Consider the following 27,919-nt stretch of genomic DNA (forward strand, 5'->3'; position numbering starts at 1 on the left):
GCCGACTTTCCCCTGGGCTCGTTCTAGACATGCTTCTCTTTTCCACACGCTGCTCCTGGGTGACCTCACCCACTTCCCTGTCTCTGCTGACCATCCTTCCAGGGAGGATTCCCAAGCCCTTTGTTTTCAGCTGAGACCCCCCTGTGCAGCCCCTCGTGCCTAGTGGATATCTCTGTTCTGACGCCACCCTGACATTTCAAATGCCTCGTCCCTCTCTTGTATGGGGATGTATCCCCAAGGAAATCGCCGGGGACGTGGTGGGTGAGGGTGGCTGAAAGCCAGATTTCTGCAGGTGATGAAGTGAGGAGAAGCAAAGGAATTGGTGGATGTTTCTTTGGCCATTTGCCCTTTTACTGTGTGTGAATAAAGGTACATTTTGATCTCTACCCTACTGTCAAGGCAGGCACACTCTCCATCATTTACCAATGACATTCCACATCTTCAAGCTATTTCCTCTCTCCCTTCCCAAGTGAGCATTTCTAATACAGAAAGGTGGGTGGGGTGGCTTTATGCGGCCTCTGTCTTCTGGAATAAGAGTTATTATACACCTCAACCCCAAAAAGAAGGCTAGGGCATTGATTCTTCCTCAGGGCAACTGTGCAGACAATTCTAATGATTGCACAGTGTAAGACACAGTGATAAAGACTGCATTATATGTACAAGTTTTACAAATATGTACATCTGAAAGTATGAGCAAAAATGCTCAAGCTCTTCAAATAGAGGAAATACAAATTGTTTTGTTAACATGGTATGAAACCAAATAATTCATTTTACTATTTAAGGAAAACAATCAAGTTTTAGAATCAACTCTTTCAGCACCATATTTAACTATGAAACAATGTTTTTGTCAACGCAGTAACTTTTTCCTCATTTTCACAATTAATGGGATTAACATGACTTTTTGATAATATGCCGTTCAAGGAAAGCAGAGACATGAACTCCCAAACATTTACAAGGCGGTGTGGCATAGTGGTTAGAAATGCGTGCTCTGGTGCCGGTGACCCCAGGCTCAAACCCTGGCACTGTCACTTCCTAACTGTAGGACCCTGGATGAAGTTACTAAACCTGTCAGTTACGTAACTTCATCCACTCAAAGGAAGTAATGACAGCACCAATCTCATCCGGTGACTGTAAGGATGACATGACATCATTCATGTACAATTTAAAACGGTCTGGCATATAGTCTATTCTCAACCAGTGCCAGCTGTGACTGTCTCTAAGCCTACTTCCTAGGAAGATGTTTCAAGGAATGATGGCTACATGTTCATATAAGATACAGGATAAAAACATTCTAGCAGAGTCCTAGAAAGATGAGTTCTTGTTCAAACAAATTCTATTATTCTCTTTTCATAGAAAGCTACACCAATAAAGGGGCTCAACATTTTTTGGTGAGGAGGGCAGTGAACTCTGGTTCATGCCATGGGGTTCTGGAAAGCGTGTTAAGTCCTATAGGTGGAACAGTGGAAAGGAAGATAGGAAGTGAATGTCCTGCTTCGCAAGGACTATTACAACTATAGGAAGTCAAATACATGTGGTTTTCTTTCCTTTCTGTGTGCCTTTGTTTTATGATTTAGGCTTCACAAGCAACCACACCATTAGCTGTAACTGTCCTTGTTGGCAGTGTTTACATCAGAGCAGACCAAGCCCTTGCTGACTGAACCTGAAGAAATCAAAATGAATGAAGGAAAAAAATCCTGCTAGTGGCAGTCCCGAGGAACTCTGGAAGAAAGTAAAAATAGAGCCACCAACATGGGGCATCATGTGACTCGGGGCTGGCCTGTCGTACGATGCTGAAGAGCACGTGTGGCTCTGTACACACACTGGTATTTCCTCCAAGGAGAAAAACTCAATCAGATTTAGCCTCTGAGCTTCTCATGGGCTACAATTGAAATACCTGCTCCGTCTCCAGTACCTGGAAGAAACATTCACTCATGGCAGCATGGAAGTCAACAGTCACTGTTTCTGCCACTTCTGGCCAAAGCCGGTGCCTTAGAGGGGGTTTACACGAAGGTTGAAATCTCAAAATGTGCATTTACTGATGTACAGTAAAACGGCAAATGGCCAAAGAAGCCTCCACCATTTCCTTCTCTCCTCCTCACCTGCTGCAATCTGGCTTTGGTCCTCAACCACCCTCACTGACCAGGTCCCCAGCGGTTTCCCTGTGGATACGTCCCTGGACAACTCTCTATTCTTATCCCTACCTGGCCTCGCGAAAGCATCTAACGCTGGGAAGTTCATTTCCTCTGGTTCCTGGGAGATGACTAGAGTGAAAGTTTCATGAGGATGGGGACTACAACAGCCTTGTTCCATGAGGCGCTTCTTACAATGCTTGGCAGAGTGTGTGCTTGTCACAGACATTCAATATCTGGGTAAGTGACCCAGTGTCTCCTGACTCTGCTGGGCTTGTTCTAGACATGCTTCTCTTCTCCACACGTTCCTCCTGGGTGACCTCACTCACTTCCCTGTCTCTGCCGACCGTCCTTCCAGGGAGGATTCCCACACTCTTTTTTCAGCTGAGAGCCCCTGTGCAGCCTCTTGTGCCGACTGGATATCTGTTCTGACGCCACACTGACATTTCAAACTCCTCCTCCTGCTCTTGTTTGCTATTTTAAGGAGTGGAATGAACACCTACCTACCCAACTGCCTAAACCAGAAACTAGGGGGTCTTCCTTAACCCCCTTTCCTCTATGCACACTCCCTGGCACCTCTGGCACTCAATCCCTCAGTTCTGTATATTCGTCTTCCCAAATCTCTCTGTAATTCATCCCCTTCCACCACATCCCAGCTCAGGCCAGCCATCTTCTCCAGGCTACTTCATCAGTCTCTCTGACAGGTCTGGCTTCCCTCCCTCCGTGGCCTCCCTGTGCCTGTAGCAAATGCACCAAATGCTCCCCACCCTGACTCTCACACCCTTGCACCTGCTGCTCTTCCTCTGACTAACTCCTATTGATCCTTCAGGTTTCCGAACATCACCTTGTCCAGGAAGCCCTTCCTTGACCCTGCCCAGCCTGAGCCAGGGGCCCTTGCTACGTGCTCTAGAGCTCTCTGAGTGTCCCATCCAAGTGTTCGCCCTATGATAACATCATTTCCTATTTAAGGTCTGCATCCCCTGCTAGATCTGTCTGTGTGTCTTGTTATTTTAGCTCCTGAAGCTAGGATAGTAGCCACAAAAATATTTACAGACACCTCTGAATGAACAAACAAAAGCAGATTTGCAAATCTGTAAAATTCAACTCAAAACTGCTATCATTCTAAAAGAAACAACGACCTTGAGCTCTGTTTTCAAATGGAATAGTTAAGAAAAAGGCATTTCCCAAGGTGACAGGCAGGCATAACTAAAAATACACACGTACCGTTTACATAATCATGTGTTGACTTGGGTTAGTTTAGGTTTACATCCAGGAAGCTACTTTCTAAATTCCTACTCAAACCAATCCTTCAAGTTGACTCTGTCTATAATCTTGCATAGTAAACTAAATGTGGCTCAAATACTACCTAAGGTCCAATAAGACAGGAAAAGAGAAAAAGAGATGCAGTCTTCTTATCCTTATTTTTTTAGGCAAAAAATACTTGAATCATGTCTTAATAGTTGGAAAGGAGTTTAAGGCTCATCCAAGCCAACATTCTACAGGTGAGAAAGCAGACTCCGAGACGCAGAGAAGCATATCAGGGTCACATTCGGTTTGATGTTGGTGAGACGGTGTGAGGTCCTGGTTCCCTGACCCGCAGGAACGCACTCTCAGCTGTCAGTGCCATTTTAGATTGTAAGTTTACTGCACCGGTGGCTGTGTTTTTCAAGAGCAAGTTCCATGTGGAATGCTCCCTCCAATCATGCTTGCAACAAATAACTATTTCACGATTCAACAATTTGATGAAGAGAAATGAAGTAGAACTCTCATTGGGTCAATAAAGTGTTTCTCGCTGGTGGCAGCAGAAGGGAACAGGAAGAATCGCAATGGCAGGGGTAGGAGACTAGAAAGAGTAAAGGTGCTTGGGAGTGCGTGATCATGCCCCCAGGACTCGGGGAGACATACAGCAAGGTACTTACCTTTTCTTTGTCACTAGCTTCTCTAGCCACTGTAGAGCCCTGAAACACAAAGAAATAATAAAAACATGCACATGGGAGGCACTGGGTTTCACACGTGGAAAATATGAAAATGGCTCTGGGCGGAGCTAAGAGCCAGCTCAGCACCCGCTCTGCTTCGCAGCCCATGTGGAATGGGCTTCTCACCCCTCCCTGACCGTGGCTTTCCGTCTGGCCTATGCCCCCTCCCTGCAGGTATTCTTGGCCACTGGCCGCATCTCCAGCCCTGACTCTATCATGCTCACCTGTGTGTCTGTGGTTCTTGTCCAGCTGCTGGAAGTTAGAAAACCTGACCACCACTTACTTGAGCAATAACTTACTTAATATTGGATCAGCCCCACACTTTCTTCCTTCTATCAACTGCCAGAAATAGTCAGTCTTGTTATCTTAAAGAATAGTCCCACTAGCTGGCTGTGGTGGGACCTCAGGGCGTTAAGTGCCTCTTTCCCTGCATTACGTCTTCCAGATGTGGGCACATCCTCGCCTGCTGACGTTTTTCTGCAACACTCATTGTTTTCTCCCGTCTTAGAGTTACTGATGAACACTCTTTCCTTGCGTGCTATACATCAGTCCTCCATGGCCACTCTCTGACCCCATTTACTTTGGAGTTTCCTTCAAAGACACACAGTTATTTGTACCTCTTTTGTGTCAGGCCCTATGCTGAGTGCAGAGGTACAAAGTGGAGGAAAACATGGCCCTTGATCTCAGCAGTTTGTGCTCTACTGTAGTCATGTTCAAAACTCTGCCTTAGAACTCTGGGTTGTGTAGGATGACCTGAGTCCACCTCAGAGGCCGACGGGGAGGCTTTAGGGGTAGAGTCCAAGCAGAGAAACTTCCCATGGCTTGTGGAAGATTTTAATTCAAAAGAAAAGGGCGAGTCAGAGCAGCCCAAAGCTAACCCATCAGATGGAGATGGATAATGTGAACCATTCATGAAGGCAAACCTGAGAATCCATTCTATGATCACACCCCGAGCCCCTCTGCACAGCCATGCCCAGCAACTGTTACTCGCCATGGTCTACTTTCCTTCCTTTAGGAATTCCTGAATATGGATCACAAGTAGCTACCTTTACACACTGATTTTTAACAAAGAGTGTTCCCAAATATTTTTTAACATTGGGACATTTGTAATCCTTGGCAAGGGCCCTGGAGGGCGGCTGGGACTTCCTCAGGGGCAATTCCAGGGGCACAAACGGCTTGCTTGGGCTAAGACTTGGAGGCAGGACAGGACAAGGGTGTATTTGGGAAGTGGATCCAGTGTGTGGGGACTTCAGAGGTTAGGAGACAAGCCTAGACTATTTCCTTCACTTAGACTAGCATTTCTGAAAGTATGGTTCAAACCCTGGGGTCCCGAGACCAAAACTACACAAAGTCAAAACTATTTTTATAATAGTACTGAGACATTATTTGCCTTTTTCACCGTCTTGATATGTGTAAAAATACTGCAAAAACAATGGTGGGAAGAACTGCTAGCAGTTTAGCCTAAGTGAAACAGTGGCACCAATGGGTATTAGTCGTGTCTGTGATTTAAAAAAAAAAAACCAGTGAAAAAAACCAGCATCATTAAAGAAACCCAGCGTCATTTCAGAAACCTCTGAAGCCACACATCCCGGTTTTTATGACTTGTGAGCTGTGTATGAGTTGCTGAACCTCTGGCTAAGATGGTGTCTCCTACAAGCAGGCATCTAGTAAACACATGAAAGCATAAAATTAAATGTATCAAATCTAGACCCAGGAATACACATCTTTCCAATATTCTGTGTGGGAAGTATACATAAAGCACTTCTGTTTATAAAGATGGAATAGTTTCTTAACTGTTTTCATGATGGTTTGAGTTATGAGCTGAACTAGCCACCTTTTTCACGAAACAACACTTTTACTTGAAAAAACAATGACAGTCTATGTTTATTCAGATCTGGGCACGTGACTGATGTTTGCTACAAAATGAATGAAGCTGCTAGGCTCGCCTGTATGCTGGGGTGCTTGCTACATGTGGTCATTTCATAGAAAACAACTGACAGGGCTTGTGGCCAGTGATAAAATGTGAGATTCCAAGTAAAACACCGATTTTTAAAAATCTTATATCCACCACCCTAGGTCTGACAGCTTCCCAATATGTAAAAGACTTTTCTGATGACATTGGTGGTGACAGTGTTATGACTGTTTGATACTGTATAATGAAATGTGTCAATATTTGGAAGAGGCACATAACTCAGTGAACCAATATGTTCCAAATGGCAAGTGCATGCCTTGACAAAGTCACACATTCAGAACAATGCATGCAAACAGACCAATGGATTTTGATGAAGAGTACAGAAAGTTCACTGATGTGATTTCAGATTTCATAATGTAACTAAGCTTTGAGAAATTACCTCTTGTCAAGCTTTGGTACAGTATCAACAAAGAATATCTACAATTATCTAAAAAAGTTGTTAAACATGCTTTAACAACTTTCCAAACTTCATTATTGTGTGAGTTCAGATTTTCTTCACATACTTCAGCGATGTAACACCCCACAGACAGCGGAATCAGATATGACATTCCAACTGTCTCACATTAAGTCAAGATATTATGGAGATTTGCAAAAATGTAAAATAATGCTACTTGTCTCATTAATGTTTTCGCTTTTGGAAAATACATAAAAATGTTAACATGTAATGGTTTTCTCATTTTTAAATAAACTACATATTCTAATATTTCTTATATTAATTTTTAATACTGTAAATATCCACAGACACAACTCACATCTGCAAAAGCTTTTGAGGGTCCTCTTTTAAGAGTGTGAAAGGACTGAGACCAAAAAACTTGAGAACCAAATGTCAGAGACCAGAGTTTGGCAAACTTTTTCTGCAAAGAGTCAGAGGGTAAATGTTTTAGGCTTTGTGGTCCCAAATGGTCTCTGTGGTAACTACCCAACTCTGCCATTACAGTACAAAAGTAGCAACAGACAACACAGAAACAATGGGCATGGCGGTATTCCAATAAAAATGTATTTATAAAATTGGCCCAGCCAGGCGCGGTGGCTCATGCCTATAATCCCAGCACTTTGGGAGGCCAAGGTGGGTGGATTGCTTGAGTTCACGAGTTTAAGACCAGCCTGGGCAACATGGTAAAATTCTGTCTCCATCAAAAAATACAAAAAATTAGCTGAGCATGGTGGTGCATGCTTGTGGTCCCAGTTACCTGGGAGGCTGAGGTGGAAGGATTGCTTGAGTCAGTGGGGCAGAGGTTGCCATGAGCCAAGATTGTGCCACTGCACTCCAGACTGGGCAACAGAGGAAGACTGTTTCAAAAAAAAAAAAAAAAAAGGAGTCCTTCAAGTAGGATTTGGCATTCAAGGCAAGTCACAGTTTTTCAGCCCCTAACTTGAACATTCTCCCCTGAGTTGGTGATACCAGAAGCCAGATTATGTCACTCCACTCTCAGAATTTCCAGGGGACCCCCTTTCTCTCCAAGCCTTTGAAATGGTCTCTGTACTTACAGTTCCCTCTGCCAGCAACATGCTTCCTCAGCTCATTTCCTCATCTCCTTCAAGTCTGCTCCAATGTCATCTTTCTCAGGGGAACCTTCCCTGACAGTCCTATTTAAAACTCCCCCCTTCTTTTAATTCTGTCTATAGCACTGACCACTTCTGGGTATGCTCTATGACTAACTTATTACTTTTACTTACTGCCTGTCTTTACCCACCAGAATGTCAGCTCCCTGAGTGCAGGTTTGGTTTGTTCATACCGTTATTTCTAGCACCTAGAACAATGCCTGGTATGTACTTGAATATTTAAGTAGATGTGATATCTCTAACATGTGCCAGTGTTTTTTGGTGAGACCAGCAAGCACTTATTGCCTCAAAGGAAGGAATACACTGCTACTTGTCTGGTAGCTTTAAGTGCTGAGTAGCTCCAAAGCATTTTTGATGATCAACGACAACATTTACAATGTAGAAGAGTAAGCTTGAGTTACTTCACAAAAATTCATAAAATCAATCTCACCTTTAAGTCGTATTTCCTATACACAGACAAACGGTGGCTGAACACATTTCTTGTAACTATCACATATATTTCAACTCCATCAACATTAAGCCGGTACATGCCCAAAAATTGGGGAAGAAGGGTGATCCCATGACATTCCACTATGTACTGCATAGGAGAGAAAAAAAAGGAAAAAAAATCCAATCAAAAGATTGCTTCCTTAGATGTAAAATACATACACCTATGGTGTTTACACAAAGTGAAAACCTCCAGTCATTAGGGTCCTATTTACAGAAAATGGCCACATTTGTACTGCTTACCAATCACATCTGTGTTCACCATATCTACACAGAAAAGAACATTCAATTTTATCTCCAAACAATTTTTTTCCAACATTCCAAATGGAATTTGTAAGGTCAAACCTTGGATATGATAGTGTAAGGCATGAGGACATGTGACTGTCTTTCTCAAATTCCTTTGAAGGGATATTACACTCCACCTAGCACCTTTGCCTTCTACCCCCAAAGCCCTGACTACAGGACTGAGGCAGAGCGACCTGGCCGCTAAAATTAGCTTCTCTAACATTGTTGAAGTCGAGATTAAAGAGGAAACTGTGGAGCCCCCAGTGTTAGAAGCTGGGATGGCTGAGCTAAGCTTCCCATGAGAGCAGGGGAGAAGGGGGCAACCCCTGCGACCACAGCACCCTCACTCCTGCTCTGCCGGCAGATGGGGACTGCCTGGTTCCTGCTGGTTTCCACCAAGTTAACTGGACAAGCCCAAGGTTGACACCATTTCGGAGGAGAGTTGCAAAAACACAACACGACCTTGGCTGTTTTTCATGACCACATTCTAGAGGGCCACAAGATGGAGCCACTTCTCCCTGAGAGCAGATTTTCACAAAACAGGGGTCCCTCTGCACTTCCCAAGGGAGGCTTAGGTTTTCCTTCCTTTAAAATCATGGGGAAGGAATATTTCAAAAAAGCTCTATGTCCATTGACACATGTGTGAAATCTCCAGGATAATAAACAGCAAAAATGGTGAGATTCAATTATTGTAAGCACCATACGTGTTGGGCATATTCAGAGATGCTGATGATGCAGTTGGAAGGAATTCTGATCTTTTTTCTATACTGCTTGAATTTTTCATTTTCTTTCTTTTTTTTTTACAATGAGCATTTTATAAAAAATACAAAAGTAATTAGAATGTCCTTTCAAACTTTTTAGTTGTAAATACTGTTAATAATCAATTCTGATAATATTTAACCACCTTAAGAATGAAAGTCTTCAGTTTTGATCATTAAAGATAAACAGCATTGGCAGCTGACTTTGATTTTTGCCATCTAGAGTTTTGGCAAGTTTTAAAGCTGTGTCTTCCTTTTTTCTTCTTGTTGACAATAACTGAGCTATATATTTTAATCTCATGTAATTCCTGAGGAGAGTTTCACCTTGTTATTTGAAGTTAGATGAGTGAAACATTTTCTATTTCTTTCCTTTCAAAATATAATAAATTGAGTTTTGCTAACGTAAACGAGGTAGTAAATAGCCACTGGGTGAAACGAAAATTTCTCACATCTGATCTAGAGAAATAAAAAGTTCTTGGCCTCTGTAGAAAGGTGGTTGGATGGGCCTTCAAACACGCAGACTGAGGAAGTCCAGTCTCTATGTGCAGTAGAGAGAACATAGGTTTGTGAGTCAGAAAGGCGTGTATGTGTGTCCTAGTGACTCCATTTAGGAGCTGTGAGATCTTGGGCAAGTTACCAAATCACTCCACATTTTAGCTTCATTTTCCAAAAAAAGAGCCTAATTCCTACCTTGAGGGTTGTTTTGAGGGTTACAGATAAGAGTATGTCAAAATACTTCACATGATGCTGTGTACTATACAATACTGAAGATGATAATGATTATTTTCATTCAAAACTGTTAAGAAATTTTAATGTTACACTTGTTTTGTGCTCCAAACTGACATACAGACATGTACTGGGTGGGGTCTGCTCTGAGGCAGTTATTTTTGAGGGCCACAAGACAGTCCCTGCCCCGGGGCACACACCAGTTTTGGTTTTGCTGCTCAACCCCTCGCTGCGCTCTCATGATGGACTACATTTACAGAATCCTGCCATGTCTCTCTGATTCAAGTTGCCGTACAGAGCCACAGACGGCTATGTCTCATGGAAAAGAACCAATGCTACAAATATGGTAAAGAAATCTTTTGAATATTATACAGCAAATCATTGACTAGTTGCCCCCCTCTTAGGAAAAAACACCCATACAGATTACATTCTATACCTTCCCTACCTTAAAGATTAGCTAAATTACTACATTGAAAAGAGACAGATCAAATCTGTCTACTTTGCCAGGTGCGGTGGCTCACGCCTGTAATCCCAGCACTTTCAGAGGCTAAGGTGGGTGGATCACGAGGTCAGGAGTTCAAAATCAGCCTGGCCAAGATGGTGAAACCCCATCTCTACTAAAAATACAACAATTAGCCAGGTGTGGTGCACACCCGTAATCCCAGCTACTCGGGAGGCTGAGGCAGAATAATCACTTGAACCCGGGAGGCGGAGGTTTCAGTGAGCCGAGATTGTGCCACTGTACTCCAGCCTGGGTGACAGAGTGAGACTCCATCTCAAAAAACAAAACAAAACAAAACAAAACAAAAACAAACAAAAAGTCTGTTTACTTTATCACCAAGTCTACACGCAGTTGTTCTCAAACGTATGGCTCACCTATGGGGCTCTTTGATAAATACCTAAAACTCCTGAGAATATAAATATGTACAAACCCACAAGTCATACCAAAGTTTATTAGATTGCAGTATTGCCAAGCTGCAGGTGGTATCAAAGGTTTAGAAAGCATTAATGGGTTAAAATTTTGCAGCAGAGAAAATTATACCCATTAACTGAATTTCTGGGGGGGAAGCACTGGGAAAGGGGCACACTGTTGCATTTTCAGTGGAGGAACATTTAACTGGGTCTGTGAATGCCTGGGCTAGGGACCTCTGTTCTCTAGCACGATGCGCTGTGGTAGGCAGATGTTGACACAAAGAAGCCTGAATGAGAATCCTGGTGGATTCTCCCAGTTGACCCAGAGAATGCTCAGCACAAATTCATAACACCAGTGGGCCTAACTCCAAGGATTCCTACACACACCAGCTGCTGGAGGTCAGCCCTGAACCAGGGAGACTGTGGATTCACAGCGACAGTGTTAGCCACGGTCTCACGAGCCTCAGTCACGCTGCACAGCTAGGAGCCCCCCGATCCAGCTCCGTGTTCCTTACCTGTGTGACCTTGGGACACACAGGTAAGGAACCTCTTGGTCTGCATTCAACCTCTTGGTCTGCATTTGGAAACTGGGAGGTAATAATAGTACTTAATGATTAAATGAGTTAATTACAAAGTTTTCAGAACAGAGTCTGGCACATAAAAAGTAGTATGAAGTGTTATCTACCTTATGAACCTTTTCCATTTTCATCAAACCTCAAAACCCCCTCATCACTCTCAATATTCATTCATAGAGGTCGAGTATGGTGGCTCACACCTGTAATCCCAGCACTTTGGGAGGCCAAGGTGGGCAGACAGCTTGAAGTCAGGAGTTTGAGACCAGCCTGGCCAACACAGCGAAACCTTGTCTCTGGTAAAAATACAAAAATCAGCCAGGTGTGGTGGTGCATGCCTGTAGTCCCAACTACGCAGGAGGCTGGGTGAGGCAGAAGGATCGTTTGAACTTGGGAGGCAGAGGCTGCAGTGAGCCGAGATCGCACCACTGCACTCCAGCCTGGGTGACAGAGCAAACCCCTGTCTCAAAAAAAAAAAAAAAAAATTTTTTTTCATACATTCACTTAAAATACGTATTGAGCATCCATCATATGCCTGGTACCATGGGTGGTGCTGACTTTGCATCGTGGAGTGGAGACGTCTGGTTCTTGTCTGTGTGCAAGTTATCCTATTTCAGGTGGAAAAGGGTGCCATGGGAGGGGAATGGCTTGACTTCCGGTAGCCCCATCTCCCAGTGATACACTTTGAATATATGTCCCCTCCAAACCTCACGTTGCGATGTGATCCCCAGTGTTGGAGGTGGGGCCTGGTGGGAGGTGACTGGGTCATGGAGGTGGGTCCCTCATGAAGGGCTTGGTGCCATGGGGAGAACTGCTTATGGAAAAAGGCCTTCCAGTCTCCTTCCTCGCCTCTCACCGAGCCATGCCAGCTCCCCACTGCCTTCCAACATGAGTAGAAGCTTCCTGAGGGTCTCACTCGAGACAGATGCTGACGCCATGCTTCTTGTATAGCCTGCAGAATTGCAAGCCAAATAAACCTCTTTTCCTTATAAATCACCCAGCCTCAAGTATTCCTCACAGCAACACAAACAGGTGAAGACACTCAGTGCTTGCACAGTGGATCCCCTTCTAAGAGCAGTCTCTCCAGTCACACTGGGACCAGTCTTGTTGGGTTCCTGGGCATCCTCCCCCTCAGTCCAGGGGACTCAACCTCTCTCCCTCCACTAGCAGCTTCTCAACAGCGGTTAAATGTGCTAAAGTTTCTCAGGAAAGCAACAAAAACAAAACACAAAACACCCCCTCAATTGCAGAGATGCATGGTCTGGCACTGCCTGGATCCTGGCTTGAACGTACACTTGGAGGGCAACTGGGGACACCTGATTATGCCACTAACTAGGTATTTGGTGATAGTAAGGAATTTATCAGCAATTTTCTTATCCTGAGAAGTCCTTAAGTTTCAGAGAAGGATATCAAAGTATTTATAGAGGAAATATGTCTGTGATTTACTTTTGAAACACTTCTGCAAAAATAAAATGATGCAAAATAAAACGTTAATAATTGTTCAATCTAAGTGATGGGTATATGCTACCAATTTTCTGTCTGTTTGAACATTTTTACAATAAAAAGTAAATAGAAACACAAACCATTCTTTGACTGCATGTCTTTCTCCATCTCTGGTCTCTCTCCTGACTGGCTTCTTGGCAGAGTTGTCTACGCTTATTTTCTATTGCTCTGATACTCCCATCCATTCTGCAGCTCATCCTGCTCTGGATTTTACTTTCCTATCCCTTCAGAGCAACTGTTCCCCCTGAGATCTCAATGACCCTTGAGTGGTTAAATTTGACAGATGCTTCTCCGCCTTTCTTTCTCTTGAATCCTATGAGCAAACAGTGCTCTCGTCCAGGGCTTCCTCCCTTGGCTTTGGAGACGCTATGTTCTCCTGGCAGGCCTCTTCCTACTCTGTCCCACCTTTCCTGCTCTTTGGCCAATTCTTCCTCCTCTACATGCAAACTCTCAGGGCCCTGACCTAGATGTCCTCTCATCTTCTCTTCTTCACTGTGTACAGGCTACCTGATCCACACCTTTTGTTTTCACTTCTATCTGTGTCTTGGTAACTCCCAAACTTATGATTCCCAGTCCACGATCTTTCGAGTTGCACATCCATATAAGATTCATGTAATATGGCTTCCTGCCAAATGTAAGCTCCACGAAGGTGGCAAGCACTGCCCTTAGCAGGACCTCATGTGTAAAAAACATTTCATATACAACTGTTGAATAAATAAACACATGCAGCAAATAACTTTAAAAACCCAAGATGTTTCCTACAGATGCCTACTCTCTCTGCTCTCTATAATGAACACCATGACCCTTACCTCCAGGTGTTGTAAACATGAAAATTCTAGATTTTGAAGGCAGAAAAAAAACCTGTCATTTATGATGAAAAGGAAGCCTTAGATTTTTCTCATGATGGCCATGACAAGTGAAGAACTTTACACAAGAAGTAGGAAAAAAGCAGGCATATATTGGGCATGAAAGGAGGAAAAGAGGGTACTACAAAATAACTGTTTAAGGATGTTAATCTTAAAAAAAAAAAAAAAAAGGCAGTCACATGGTTAACTTGGGGGAGAATTCAGAAATGGTCACGGTTTATCTGTTCTAGGGCTATTACCACACATACAAACTGTACTACACAATGTATCCTCATTCTCTAGCATCATGGGAGAAATAGAACTTTGAGGAAAGGGGTGGAGCAGAATCATAACCCTAATGATATCAATCTGTCACTGAATAAGAGTAAAGAATCATATCCGATGATTTATACAGAATTCACACTTAAAATTCTCTTAATTTCCCAAAGTTTGTATGCACTGATGAAGTTGATAAATGGTGTTTTCTTTAAACCACAGAATCACGTGCACAGCAATTAGAGGACGTCTGCCTCCTTCCCCTCCAGCTCCTCCCTATCCTCACCCTTGGAGGGGAGGGGATCTTTGGGCATAACACTGCTCAGACGTGATGCTCCCATACCAACAACAGAGGAACTTGCTGCCTTTAAGATGCCCATTCTGGCCGGGCATGGTGGCTCATGCATGCAATCCCAGCACTTTGGGAGGCAGGGGCAAGTGGATCACTTGAGGTCAGGAGTTCGAGACCGGCCTGGCCAACATGGTGAAACCCCGTCTCTACTAAAAATATAAAAACTAGACAGGCATGGTGGCGGGTGCCTGTAATCCTAGCTACTCAGGAGGCTAAGGCAGGAGAATCACTTGAACCCAGGAGGGAGAGGCTGCAGTGAGCCAAGATTGCACCACTGCACTCCAGCCTAGGTGAGAGAACCAGACTTTGTCTGAGAAAAAAAGAAAAAAGAAAAAAAAAAGACACCCCATTCTGATGAATGTGGAGATAAGGGAAACAGGACCTGCTGATGTCTCAAGCAGGGCCAAGATGCAGCTAAGGCCCCAGGGTGAGGGGTGGAGAGGGCAGAGGCAGGAAGGGATGAGGGAGACTTCCATGAGCACCCACGGTCTAGATGTGGCTACAAGGCAATCCTTCCCCACTGGCAAAAGGACATCATCAACACAGTGTCCCTTTCTGCGATGGTAATGTCTCGCTTTACAGACTCGACAGGTGCACTGCTCTAATGGCCCGGGAGGCTCCTCTGTAGAATGGATGAGTCTGCCAACTCCTGTCTGCAGCCACTTTGAAGTCCCAAGGCAGATGAGGCTGCAAATGGACCAAACACTGAACAACGCTGGCCATCCCTGTGTGGCTCAGAAATTAAGAGCACACACCAGATCAGTGGGCTTATTCTCCTGTGAGAGCACAGGCAGCATGTACACAATACTGAAGAGTGTTCCTTTGAGCAGTTCCTTGAATAGGGCTTTTCCCCTGAGGCATTCCTCCTGGTGGCACAATGCTCACCTGTCATTTCCACCTGTCTGACTCTGCAGGTCACCTGTAGCTAAGCCCTCTGCTCACATCAAACAGCAGCTCTGCCTGGCACCTGAAGCGGAGGCTTCTAGATGCCTGTGATGTAGCCACGGCACTGAGCTTCCATCTGCACAGGTGCTGAAAATCTACTCTCAAACTTTATAAAAGTGAACCTGATTGTCACCAATTCTTCTTACACTTGCCATATGTAGCTAAGTCAATCACACTTATTCTTGGGGTCAGCTTTCCTGTTCTCAGTGTTAAATTCACTACGTTACCTACACTTGCATTTTACAATATTGTTTTTGCCCAGCTACTTGGGAGGCTGAGGCAGGAGGGGTGCTTCAGCTCAAGAGTTCGAGACGAGCCAGGGCAACACAGGGAGATCCTATCTCTAAAAAAAAAAAAAAAAATTAAAATACTCCTTTTATTGAGTACTGTTCACTTCTGCACTGTCATAGCTGGGCACCTCTTGTCACTTCCCTTCATTACTTACCTCATAATAGCTTCTGCTAATTCTAAGAGTGCTCTCAGAAACTTTCCTATATGATGGCTTTATTTTTTAATTTTTTTCATCTGTAACATGCATTTCCAACACTAACAGTTTTCACTTTTTTTTGTCTTTTTTTAAAAAACAATTTGCTTACAGCTGGGCATGGTGGCTCATGCTTGCAATCCCAGCACTTTGGGAGGTCGAGGCAGGAGGATCGCTTGAGTCCAGGAGTTTGAGACCAGCCTAGGCAACATGGCAAAACCCCATCTCTACAAAAAAAACAAAAGAAATGAGCCAGGTGTGGTGGCACATGCCTGTATTCCCAGCTACTTGGGAGGCTGCGGCAGGAAGATCACTTGAGGCTGGGAGGCTGAGGGTGCAGGGAACCGTGTTTGCACCACTATACTCCAGCCTGGGCTACAGAGCAAGACCCTGTCTCCAAAAAAAAAAAAAAAAAAATCTACTTATAAATGATGTCATCAACAAAGGTAAAGTTTCTCCCTTCCTAATTCTCCCTCAGAACTTTTTCCTGTACTTACTGTGGGCTTGTTAGAAATGTAATGCAATGATTTTAATTAGAGTCGTGGAATTAGGCTTTCAAAAACATAAAATGTAACAGCCCCCAGACCTAGGTTTCCTTTGCTCTTAGGCACTCAGCGAGAATACCAAGGGTTATGAAGCCCCGATTTGTTGCTCTTCTCATGGAGAATGAAATGCCATTAAGAGATTCACAGCTGACTGAAGGCTGCAGCAGAGAGGGTTCTAAGTGATGTACTGCAACAGATAAATATTTATAACTCCGCATGACGGTGTGAACCTGGGCTCCGGCTTTCGGGAATTGCTGTTATTATTTTCATTTTTTAAAAAAGCTTGAAGAGACAATTTAATATAGCATCAAATTAGGACTTCAATGTAAAGTCTTGTTTCATTTAATGTTTTTGAAAGGTTAAATTGTCTGTAATCCTTATTGTACCACGGGCTATGTTTATAGATTATTCCTACAACATACTTCACATGAAAGAAAAGGAAAGGGAAAGGAAGGGAAGGAAAATGAAGGCAAGGGAAGAAAAGAAAGATGTCTAGGCAGCCTGAAATTATGGATAGCTCTGGTGTACAATGGCCAAATAAGTAAACAAATGACACAACTTTCTTTGAGTGAATGTCTTGGTATATTCGGTGATAATGGTCTGTAAGCGTCAGTTAATATAATTTATTTTGATTTCAAATCGTCTTGAAGTAAAAAAAAAAAAAAAAGATGACTACATTTAAGCAAATGTAACAAATAATATAACAAATAAAACTTTACTGCTTTTCTTAATTAAGCTTGATAAAAATCAAGCTTAAAAGGAACAAGCATTCTTCTGTAGTATTTATACACATTCTTCGTACTGAGATACGCAGAAATGCCTAAGTGCACACATGGATGTGCCTAATTCAATTAGTGACACACCATAATAAAGACCCATAAATAACATCATCATTAAAAATGAAATAACTTTGTAAAAAATACAATAAAGTGCGTTATGATATGTACATATGCCATTTGTTACAAAAAGCACAGAATGGCTGCTCCACACATGACCGCTGGCAGGGAGCTTTGACAAGTCCAAGGCCTCCTGGACAGCCCCATCCCAGACAGGAAGCTTAGCTGGTATCAAAGGCAGGAAGGTTCCAGAATGGCCCCTGTACCCCACACACAATTGGGAGCTGGGGCCTGAGCAGTCTATGCCTGGGGCTGCTGAGCATTTGAGCAGGTGCACCCGGGAGCAGGTGTGCCCAGGGAGCATGTGAGGAGCTGGGATCCAAGCCAAAGTGTTGGAGGTGCTAGACAGAGCCTGTCAGGAGCACATGGGTGCAGGGACACTGAGGACACCAGCATGGTGGGGGAGTGGGCCCAGGGGCTCCCACTCCTAGCAAAACCCTTGAAGGGTGCAGACAGAGTCCAGGGCTGGGAATCCCCACCCTCCTTTTTTGCAGAAACAAAACTCTCTGAAAAAGAGCCTCCCTAAATTAGGGGCAGAGGCCTTCCCAAGCATTGCAGAGGTGAAGATGAAGCTATGAGCTCAGCAAGACTCTCAGACACTAAAGAAAGCAAGTGTAGCCACAGAGATGGGATGCCGATTCCCTCCAGGGAAGGCCGTGCTGCCCAGCTAAGGGTGTGCAGTCCGCAGAAGGCCTGCAAGGGCAGCTCCTTCTAGGTCTGCCTTCTGAGGGCAGCCTGTCATTTTGGCCTAACATAGGAGCCTCTAGTGCCCCGCCAGGTTAGCCGAGGCTTGACTGGGCCAGCAAGGCAGTCTGACTTCTCCCTCTGCCCAATCTCACTTCTTTCCTCTTCCCTACATAAATTTGATCCTGATCAACATCTTGACCCCAAACTGTGTCAGGATCTGGTTGGGTAAGTCACTGTGTGTGAGAGTTGGCAGACTGAGACGACAAATTCAGGCCCCCAGGAATTACAGAGGTGGGGACTCTCAGGAGTAAGTTTTGAACAGTTATGCACAAAACATCTAAAGAAACAAAGGATGCAATTTCACAGATGAGCCTGAAACAATAAACCATCAGGAATGAACTGTCAGATTTTGAAAAATCTTCTGGAAAACTACTAGAATAAAAAAGATAATTGTTGAAATAAAAAAAAAAAAAGTATTAGAACAGCTGAAGAGAGACTTAGGACTGGATGATATACTTTGAAGAATTTACCCAGAATTGGGCAGAGATGTTTGGACATGGAAAATGGGAAAGAAAAGTTAAAGATGGGGAAGCCAGGATGAGCACATTAAAGATATACTTGTTGGAGAAACAGAAGGAGAGAGGTGAGGCTGAAAGAGAAAAGGACTGCGGAACTTCCAGGCCCTGGGGAAGAAGTGCTGCAGGAAAAGCTTGCTGGGGAGTGAGCTGGGCAGCTCCCGGAGAAACTAGGAGCAAATGGCTGAGGACGTTGGGAACAGAGGGCTACAAACGCCCCCATCAGCAAGCTTCGGGGCACTCCCAAGATGACAAATACTTTCCCCCATTTCTAAAAGAGAAGCAAGACGTGTCCACAGCTTCCAACGGCAGCAGAGGGTCTATTGGGAGCTTGTGTTTAGTCTCATAATCTGATACTTACACAGCACTGAGAATATCCAAGTAGATATTGGATATCCAAGAAGGCCCCTCCAGACCCATCCAGTCAGAGCCCTGATGAAAGTCTAAGAAGCACTGATGCAATGTAGAACCTTTTCTCTTCTGGTGTTACAACCCTCTCCACTCTTTTTTGTTTTTAGCTTTTATGGTCCCTATTTTCGCAGTTTTGCTCTACTGAAGCCTCATCTTTTGAATAGTAACACCAACGTCTCTGATCTTCAGGAAAGGATAAGAAGATGTACTATCAGGAGATTTCTAAGAAGTCACATGCTCACCCTAAAATCCTTGAAATTTGAGGTGTTAATTAGCTTATTTAACAGGGAGTTCAGATTTGGAGGCAAAACTTCTGGATTCAACTAAAGGTATTAATTGTTTCCCCAAATAAAAGGATAAGAAAGGAATTTAAGTCATTTTTAACAATTTTACCCATTTATCGATTTAGTCACTTTGAAATAAAAAAGCAAATTAAAATGCTGCATTTCAAAAGCTATTAAAATAATCAATAATATTTTCATAAGGTATTTCTTGATCACCTACATTGCAACTTCCCTTGGGTTACATTGTAAGTCCTATACAACTTCTGGGAGGTATGTTACTGACAATGCCTCTCAAATTTTTTTTTTTTTTTGAGACAGAATCTCACCCAGGCCGGAATGCAGTGATGCCATCTTGGCTCACTGCAACCTCTGCCTCCCAAGTTCAAGGGATTCTCATGCCTCAGCCTCCTGAGCAGCTTGGACTAGAGGCATACACCACCAACCCCAGCTAATTTTTTGTAGTTTTAGTAGAGACTGGATTTCACTGTGTTGGTTAGGCTGGTCTTGAACTCCTGGCCTCAAGTGATCTATCCACCTCGGCCTCCCAAAGTACTGGGGTTACAGGCATGAGCCACTGTGTCCAGTCAGTACTTTTAAATTTTAATTCAAGTTGAAGCTACATGATACCAAAGCTCCCAATGAATTCAGATCAGTGGGGGGGGGGAAAATCAGTCAATTTAAGACAAAAAGATATTCAAGTGGGTTCTTTGCTATTTTTTTTTTTCCTTTTTGAATGTTCTAACATTGTTTAGCTAATCAGCTGATAATCATCATTAATAGGACCTGAGTTTCTTATAGCCTAACAGAAATGTGAAAAGGGTATTTACAGTGAAACATTATTTTCCCAACTACAAGTAAGAGAAAATAAAATGAAGTAAATGAAATTTATGAAAGTTTGCTGTGCTTAATGTGAATTCTCCATTGGTCTGAGAGATGATGCTTTCCTTTCTTTGCACAGAGTGAAAACTAGGGTACAATTTGGGCAGGAAATAAAGAACAGAGCAAGATACTGGAACTTGGGGGAAAAATCTAACTCCTTACGGCTGAAATCTTCATAATTCTGCATCAGTGCCACAGCCTACCAGAAACCAGGCCCCCTAGTGGATTAAAACAGTTAAGGACTGAATGCCACATTAGAATGATTTCAACATGGAGGTGTAGGAAATTAAATACAAGAATGGTATTTAATAAAAAATCTTATTCAGTCACTCATTTAGTACTTCTTTTTCTTTTTTTCTTTTTTTTTTTTGAAACAGAGTCTCACTCTGTTGCCCAGGCTGGAGTGCAGTGGCGCAATCTCGGCTCACTGCAATCTCCACCTCCTCGATTCAAGTGATTTTCATGCCTCAGCCTCCCGAGTAGCTAGGACAACAGGCACGCGCCACCACACCTGGCTAATGTTTTTGTATTTTTAGTAGAGATGAGGTTTTACCATGTTGGTCAGGCTGGTCTTGAACTCCTGACCTCAGGTGATTCACCCACCTTGGCCTCCCAAAGTGCTGGGATTACAGATGTGAGCCACTGCGCCTGGCCCATTTAGCACTCCTTATATACCAGACACTGCTCTGAGCATGTTATAAATATGAATTCACCCAATTAGCACAACACCCAAATGAAGGGAGTACTATTATCCAAATATTATAGACCAAGAGGTATCAAGAGTGTAGGTAACTTGCCCAAGGTCATGCCATTGGCCAGGGGCATGGCTGGGACCAGAAGGTGGCTGGCTGGCTCCAAGTCCTTGCTCTTGAACCACCTGCCACACCAAATTGCTGGGAAGGTCAGTGTGTCAGAAAATTAATCCCAGGAAGAATTTACTCAAACATTCAAATAACTAGCAATGTTGTACTTCTCCAGAGGCTGGCCTTGGGGCAATTTTAACCCTCCAGAATATAATTGCAACTGTGGCTGCATTTCATTAAAACAAAAAACAACAAAGGGAAAGAAAAAAAAAGGGCTGTTCGGTAACCAAAGTTGTCAGAAAGTCCACGCAATTCATTCCACGGGAGAAACCCTCTATGAGAGCCTCTCATCAACTCATATGCAATTGAATAATCTGCATTCCTTGTCTAGATTTGGAAGGTTCAGAAGCCCAGAGAATTCCAAGGCAGGAGCAACAACAAGCTAGAAGAAACAGAAGAACTGACGATCACTACTGAAGCAGGAAACAGAAAGTTTCTTAGATACAAACCCTAAAAGTACTCTAGGTCCACATAAAGTAGGAATGAAGGCCTGACATATACCTCAAATACCTCTGAGCATCTCAAACCACAGGGAGAGAAATGCAAAGCTTGATAGGCCTCCCTGGGTTTACCAATGAGAGGCCTGTGTCCGGTCACATGGAATCACACGAGGCATGCCAGACTGAGCCCACACCCAGTAATATTCATCAAAATCTTGTCTGGAAGTGGCATACAAGAACAGCCTGAAGAACATTCAAATAGAAGCCAGACTGGCAGAGGGCTAGGCAGCCGGTGTGCATTGTGGCCTTTCTCTGTAGAACAGCCTTTACTAAACGTAAATTACACGTTGGTGTGGCCTTTGCTAACTGCTGCGGGTGTGATGTTTGACTCGGCAGACCGGATCTTCCTTCATGAACACCTGCCAACCTGAGCAGGGTCCCAGCCCTGCCCTCAGTGAGCCTAGACAGATCAGTACCAAATAAACTGTGTGAATGATGAACCTTTTATGAGGTTTCTGTGGCATTCTCTGATTACGGAATTAACACTGTTACTCTTCACTGCTGCTGTAGTTTTAAAAACCTCTTCTATGCGAGATTTTGCTGAGATGTATACAAGTGGCATGTTCATCTTCAATGGTCAACATTTGTGTCACCCACACATTTCCTTGTCCTTCATTTGTTTTTGTTTAAATGTAATTTAAAAGTGGACAAATTAGCAAAACCAGAAACAAAAACAAACGGTGCTGCAACCGTGGCTATATTTACACATGGCCTATATTGATAATTAGCAGCCTATATGGATCATTTTTTTTTTAAGTTCTCTGACATTCTTGTATGTTTCTCAGCCTGTGGCAAGGATGTTGTTTTACCAGGTCAGGTATCTTGTGTCTGCTCTGTGGGGAACTCCTTAGAGTCAACCCTGCTGGATCTTAGTACCAAGACCACTTACATTTCTCCCTGGCAACAGACTCAAAGTATCAAGCATGCTGGTCATCTTGGCATGAATGTCTATGCTCATTCTAGGCTCCATTTTGTGCCTTTATCTTTCTGCCTCTTCCTTTCCTTTTTTTCATTTATTCTAGCCTGTATTTCCAACTTCTTTGAAGGCCATCTTAAATCCTTTCTAGAATAAGGTCAAGAGTGAATACATGAATACATGAATGAATGAATGAATGAATGAAATGCAGGTGCAGAAGCTGAGTTCAGAGATCATCCAAGAGGCAATTCCTAACAGGTGAGGATCTATGTCTCCTGACTTCAACTTAGTGCCCTCTAAATAATTTACATTAATAATGTGATTCTCAATCATTAAGACCCTACAAATTATATTTAAAATATTCTGTTTATAAAAAGAAAAAATATAGATGTTGGATAAAGGAGACTTTTCTGAATAAAGAACACACCAAGAAGATAACAATTTTGTAGCAGTGGAACAAAAGGAAGTCTTTACACTGTTAAAGTCCCTGGGAGGTGACTTATTTTGATCCCACACTTATTTTAACACTGGGGATGTGTCAAATCCCTATGTTAGGTTACAATAACTACCCCAGAGAAAACATTACAAATTGTGATTTTTGTAAAGTCAAAGGATGCTAAACTCAAAGTTGTCATCAAGAAGTTGATACTTCAATTGTGTGTCACATTTTATTAGCATGGTATCCTAGCCATTTATCAGAACAGTATGTTCTCATCAGTCATGAGACATCACTTTGCTTTGAATGTTCCGAGACAACTGAAAGAAAGTCTAAAAAGAATGCATAAGTACAACATCAATTTCCAGAGGAGAAAAAATGAACAAGTAGACTGTTTAAAAGGTGAAGATGCAACCTATAATTCAGTTAATTTAGATAACAGAGCCGCAATGTCTCCCCCTCACAGGTACCGTCCTGACACTTTAAAATTTCCTTTAGAATAAGAGGCAGTAACATAAGCAGTGCAGAACAAATTTCAAAAGGAAGAGATATTATAAAAGATTTATTAGATACTAAATGAATTTACAGACTGACTGATTTTAGAAAACAAACTAGAGGCAGTACCACATTTCAAAAAACAGAATATAGCTCAAAGATCTTTATAGACTTCACTGCAAGCAAAATGTAATTGATCACACTTGCAAAGATTGGAAGAATAAGCAACTGCCAAGAAAGAATCTACAATATTAGAGCATAATGCATGACCCCAAAGTAAGGCTTTGGAAGGGATGTTTAAACAGACATCTAGGAACTCAGAAGTCCAGGCCAGTGCTGCCTTCAAAGCAGATGCTTAATAAGTGTGATTGTTTACACTCGAGAATCCTTTTATTAATATAGTCAGGGCCTGCGGCACTTTATTTTGAATACCCTTTGTGACAGCCAATTTTTACCTTTGGGGAATTGGGAGCTGTTTAAATTAAAAACACAGTGTGACTCTGCTATGAATGGAAAGTTTGTGTCCCCCAAAATGCTTATGTTGAAACCCTAATCCCCAAGTGATGGTATTAGGAGGTGGGGCCTTTGAGAGGTAATTAGGTCATGAGGTTAGAGCCCTCATTATGGGATCAGTGCCCTTATTAGAAGTGACAGAAGAGGGCTTTTGATCCTGTCCCCATCACCCTACTCCTGCCAACACAGGTGAGGATACAGTGAGAAGCTGGCTGTCGGCAAACCAGGAAGAACCCGACCATACTGGCACCCTGATCTCAGACTTCAATCTCCATAATTGTAGGAAATAAATTTCTGTCATTTAAGCCACCCAGTCTACGCTATTTTTATGACAGCTCAAGCTGACTAAGATCCTAAAGGCATCAACGTGTGTGTTTTAAACACCAGTTCTAAAGATGATTCCTGGGATGTTGCAACAGCAGACATGTTCATATCATATGACTACAATTTCTCAAAGTGACTTAGTCGTTATGTCATTTTTATACCATAGATGTTATCTTGATAATATTGATGCTATGGCCACCACCATACACTGAGTATCTAGTGTGTGACAGACACTGTGCTAAGTACTTGACATGCATTTTCCTATTTAATCTTTAGAATCTGTATTAGGTGTTATTATTATCCTGACTGTATAAACAAAGAAACTGTGGCTTCAAAATCCAGGCAGGGTGTGGAGGCTCACACCTGTAACCTCAGCACTTTGGGAGGCCAAGATGGGAGAAATGCTTGAGCCCAAGAGTTCAAGACCAGCCTGAGCAATATAGCAAAACTCTACCTCTACAAAAACACAATTTAAAAAAATTAGCCAGGCATGGTGGTGCATACCTGTGGTCCCAGCTACTTGGGAGGCCGGGGTGGGAGGATTGCTCGAGCCCAGGAGGTTGAGGCTGCAGTGAGCTGTGAGCATGCCACTGCACTTCAACCTGGCAGCAGAGCAAGACCCTGTCTCTAAAAAAACAACCAAGTCCAGAAGTCACACGGTTAGTAAGTGACAAGGCTGGGATTTGAGCCCAGGATTGTCCAACGCTGGACTTCATGCTCTTATACTCCATGGTTAAGGAGGCCTCTTACAGTGCGGGCTGGGCCTTGGGAACATGTGCTCTACCAGGGAAGCTTGTGCTGAAATTTACTCCATGAGAGACAGATTGCTGCTTCCAAGGATGGTTGATTTTACCTCTAGTGATTACAATGAATTATGCTCGGGGATGAAAAGCGGGCAAGAAGCAGACCAACACTCACCTTCTAAAATCAGAGAGCTTGCTACGTAGCAGATTGGAATGGGGTGGGCCCTGCTGGGGCCAGGACAGAAGAACCACTGACAGCAAAACGGGATTTGGAGGTGTAACTGGATACAAACTCAGAGGTCAACACCCAATCTCTGGCACAGGCAAAAACTTCTGCCAAGTTGCCAAATCTTAAGCTGAATGATTTCAAAATTAGAGCAGTGATAACTGAATCTATTATATAAGAGTATTTAGGTTAAAAGTGTTATATAAATAATAAATGACCTTTATAGCATAAGTATGCCTAAACGTTAACTGCCAGGAATCTGGCCACTGTAATTTTAGAACATCGGGTTAGAGAGTTTTATGTGAAATGTGTTCTTCTTGTTCTCTAACTATATATTTAAATGTTTGGCCTCGGTGAGAAACTGCTATGCATATTAACCTTCTTGGAGTTTCAAGTAAATATCAAGAAAAATTACCTGGTGGTATTTCTTCAGGATGTTGTGCATTTCGGCCACGTCTTCACTGGTAATGGTCTTGATGATGTATCTTTTGTCGTAGGAAGTGTGAAAACGAGCTCCGCTGCGGGCCTGGGAGTCGTTGGGGAGGGGTGCACTCCTGGTCAGGGAATTCTTCCCGGGTGGGGTAAGAGGGGAAGGAAGGGGGGAAGATAACTAGTTAAAGGTGTGGCTTTCTGATTCCCAGAGAATTTGTCATCATTGGAAGTTTTCAAAAACATTTGTGTCTGGGATAAATTGATAAGTAGGATGACATTTTTACATGCATCATAACTCACACTGCAAACCTTTCAGATGAAATGAAAACAACTTGAATTGTACTATGATTCTAATATCCTTAAAGCAGGCTAATGTCTACAACTATAATCAAAGTAACTTTAATCACTTAGTTCTTTTCAGAGTTGGACAAGATCTCAAAGTTTTCTTCTGAATAAAATTAGGTTCCAGTCATAAAAGAAAATGTTGCAGTCACTGAGCATTTCCTTACATGACAGGTATCATGCCAAGCCTTTTGCACAGATAATTTCCCCCAATTCTGATAACATTCCCATGCAATTGTTACGATTGCTATCATCATTATTTTACAGATGAGGAGATGGGGATAAGAGAGGCTTAGTATCTGGGCAAAGGGCACATAGCTAGCAAGGGAAAAGCTAGAATTCTGACTCTAGTGTGGCTGGCTCAGAACCCAAACTCTCAACTGGTAAACTACTCAACTAGTAAAGTACTTAACTTGCAGACTATGCTACCTGTGTGCCCCAGGAGGAGAACGTAGGAGCCTGGGAGAGTGTCTTCTAAAACAGCTTCTCCTTAGGCAATTTGAATTCGGTCCATCCCCCACTCCCTACCACTATTTTTGAGAACTACTGATATCCTGGAGGGTGGACATGGAGGGGCTCTGAGTAGGGGCTCTTCTGACATCATTCACTCTAAGATCTAGTTCATGCTAGTGACACTGGCTAGGCAGGTCTAACCTTCTCCTCCCATGTGACTTCTGTTCAGATCTCCTCTTTCTTACATCCTCCAAGAAGCCGCCTCCTTGTCCCAATCTCCTGACAATGGTTGTCCAGGCCATGGGGTCTAGCAAACCCCACACATGGTTAGTAAGTGACAGGGCTGGGATTTGAGCCCAGGATTGTCCAACGCTGGACTTCATGCTCTTATACTCCATGGTGAAGGAGGCCTCTCACAGTGCGGGCTGGGCCTAGGGATGGCCTGTGTGGGATTCAAAGGCAAACACACTTTCTCCTTTTAACTTCCTCTCTAGAGTGGGCATTCAAAGGCCTCAGTGGCCAAATGCTGTCAGGTTAAGGGTACCTGGATATCTTCAGAGAGGCAGGTGGTAGTTAGCTTTGCCCATGGATTTGCAAAAGAAAGAGTGCCTTTCTGTCTAGCATATTCCAGTCTCTTTATCCTTTCCTTCTTTTCTAGATGAAATCAATAGGACTGAACCACTTGAGGTAGAATCAGATTGCAGCAGTGCAGGGGTTCACGCAGGCCCTACCTATGCCTGAAGAGAAAAGTGGCCCACAAGCAAATCTTCATCTTCCAGGATTCTCACCTCACCACCCTGGCATCCCCTGCAGTGGATCACACATTCTGCAATAGCACACCTTGACCTGAAGGCAAGCAGGCGCACCTGCCAGATGCAGAGTCAAGGCCACCAAGTAACTGAATCTGCTTTCCTTAGCTTATTAGAAAACTTGAGAGAAGGAAAAAAAATCTACATAATCCCCAATGACTTTAAATAGCAAGACTTGGCAGTGTTCAATTATTCTTAAGACAACTGAAATTTATTAGATAGCCTGAGAATGATAAAAATGACTTTCAGGATGAAAATGGCAATATTAACAAGAGTTCCATTCTTAATTACAGTGTTTTTTTCCCTAAAACATGAACAAGATCTCCTTTATACTACTTCCCACTTAGAACAAAAAGGAAGAGAATCAAAGCGAATTTCCCCTGGTGGGGTTTTAAATGCTAGCCCCCAAAAAGCAATTCTTGCTCTTTGTTAATGGTCTTACTTTTTTCTTGCAATCACTAATTTGCAAAAGGGTATTTCTTCCAAATAAAACAAGAACTCTAGGAACTGTAAGATTGCAAATTATCTTCAGGCATAAATTCAAAGTGGGAACAATCAAGTTTATGAAAGCCAGGTGGAGCAGACCAAGTGGAACAGACCTTAAACTCTGTCAAACTGACAATACGTGTAAAATAACTTTTGGGGGGATGGGGAATAGTAAAGGAGAACTGTATTCAGCACAGGATGAATTCCAGCAGCCTCAGTTTCATAGATCGTTTCCTTATGCACATTAGATAGGACAGTATAACATTCTCTCATGGGCCAATGGGGTGAAATAAAATTGAAAGCTGCATAGTCAGTGCATC

General features: G+C 43.0%; 1 protein-coding gene across 3 annotated transcripts in view; it reads right to left on the bottom strand.

The window, feature by feature from the left end:
* Positions 1-27,919, bottom strand: part of PIP4K2A (phosphatidylinositol-5-phosphate 4-kinase type 2 alpha) — a 184,832-nt gene that overhangs the window by 26,834 nt on the left and 130,079 nt on the right. The window contains exons 4-7 of one of the 3 annotated variants that reach the window (XM_033209311.1): positions 25,493-25,645; positions 11,323-11,394; positions 8,071-8,217; positions 4,049-4,087 (exon numbers count right to left, since the gene is read on the bottom strand). In XM_033209311.1, coding sequence (XP_033065202.1) covers positions 4,049-4,087; positions 8,071-8,217; positions 11,323-11,394; positions 25,493-25,645 — 411 coding nt within the window. The remainder of the gene's footprint in view (positions 1-4,048; positions 4,088-8,070; positions 8,218-11,322; positions 11,395-25,492; positions 25,646-27,919) is intronic. The other 2 variants (XM_033209312.1, XM_033209313.1) reach the window with 2 other exon arrangements.

Source organism: Trachypithecus francoisi, unplaced genomic scaffold (assembly GCF_009764315.1).
Source record: "Trachypithecus francoisi isolate TF-2019V2 unplaced genomic scaffold, Tfra_2.0 Lachesis_group9, whole genome shotgun sequence".
NCBI classification, from domain to species: Eukaryota; Metazoa; Chordata; class Mammalia; order Primates; family Cercopithecidae; genus Trachypithecus; species Trachypithecus francoisi.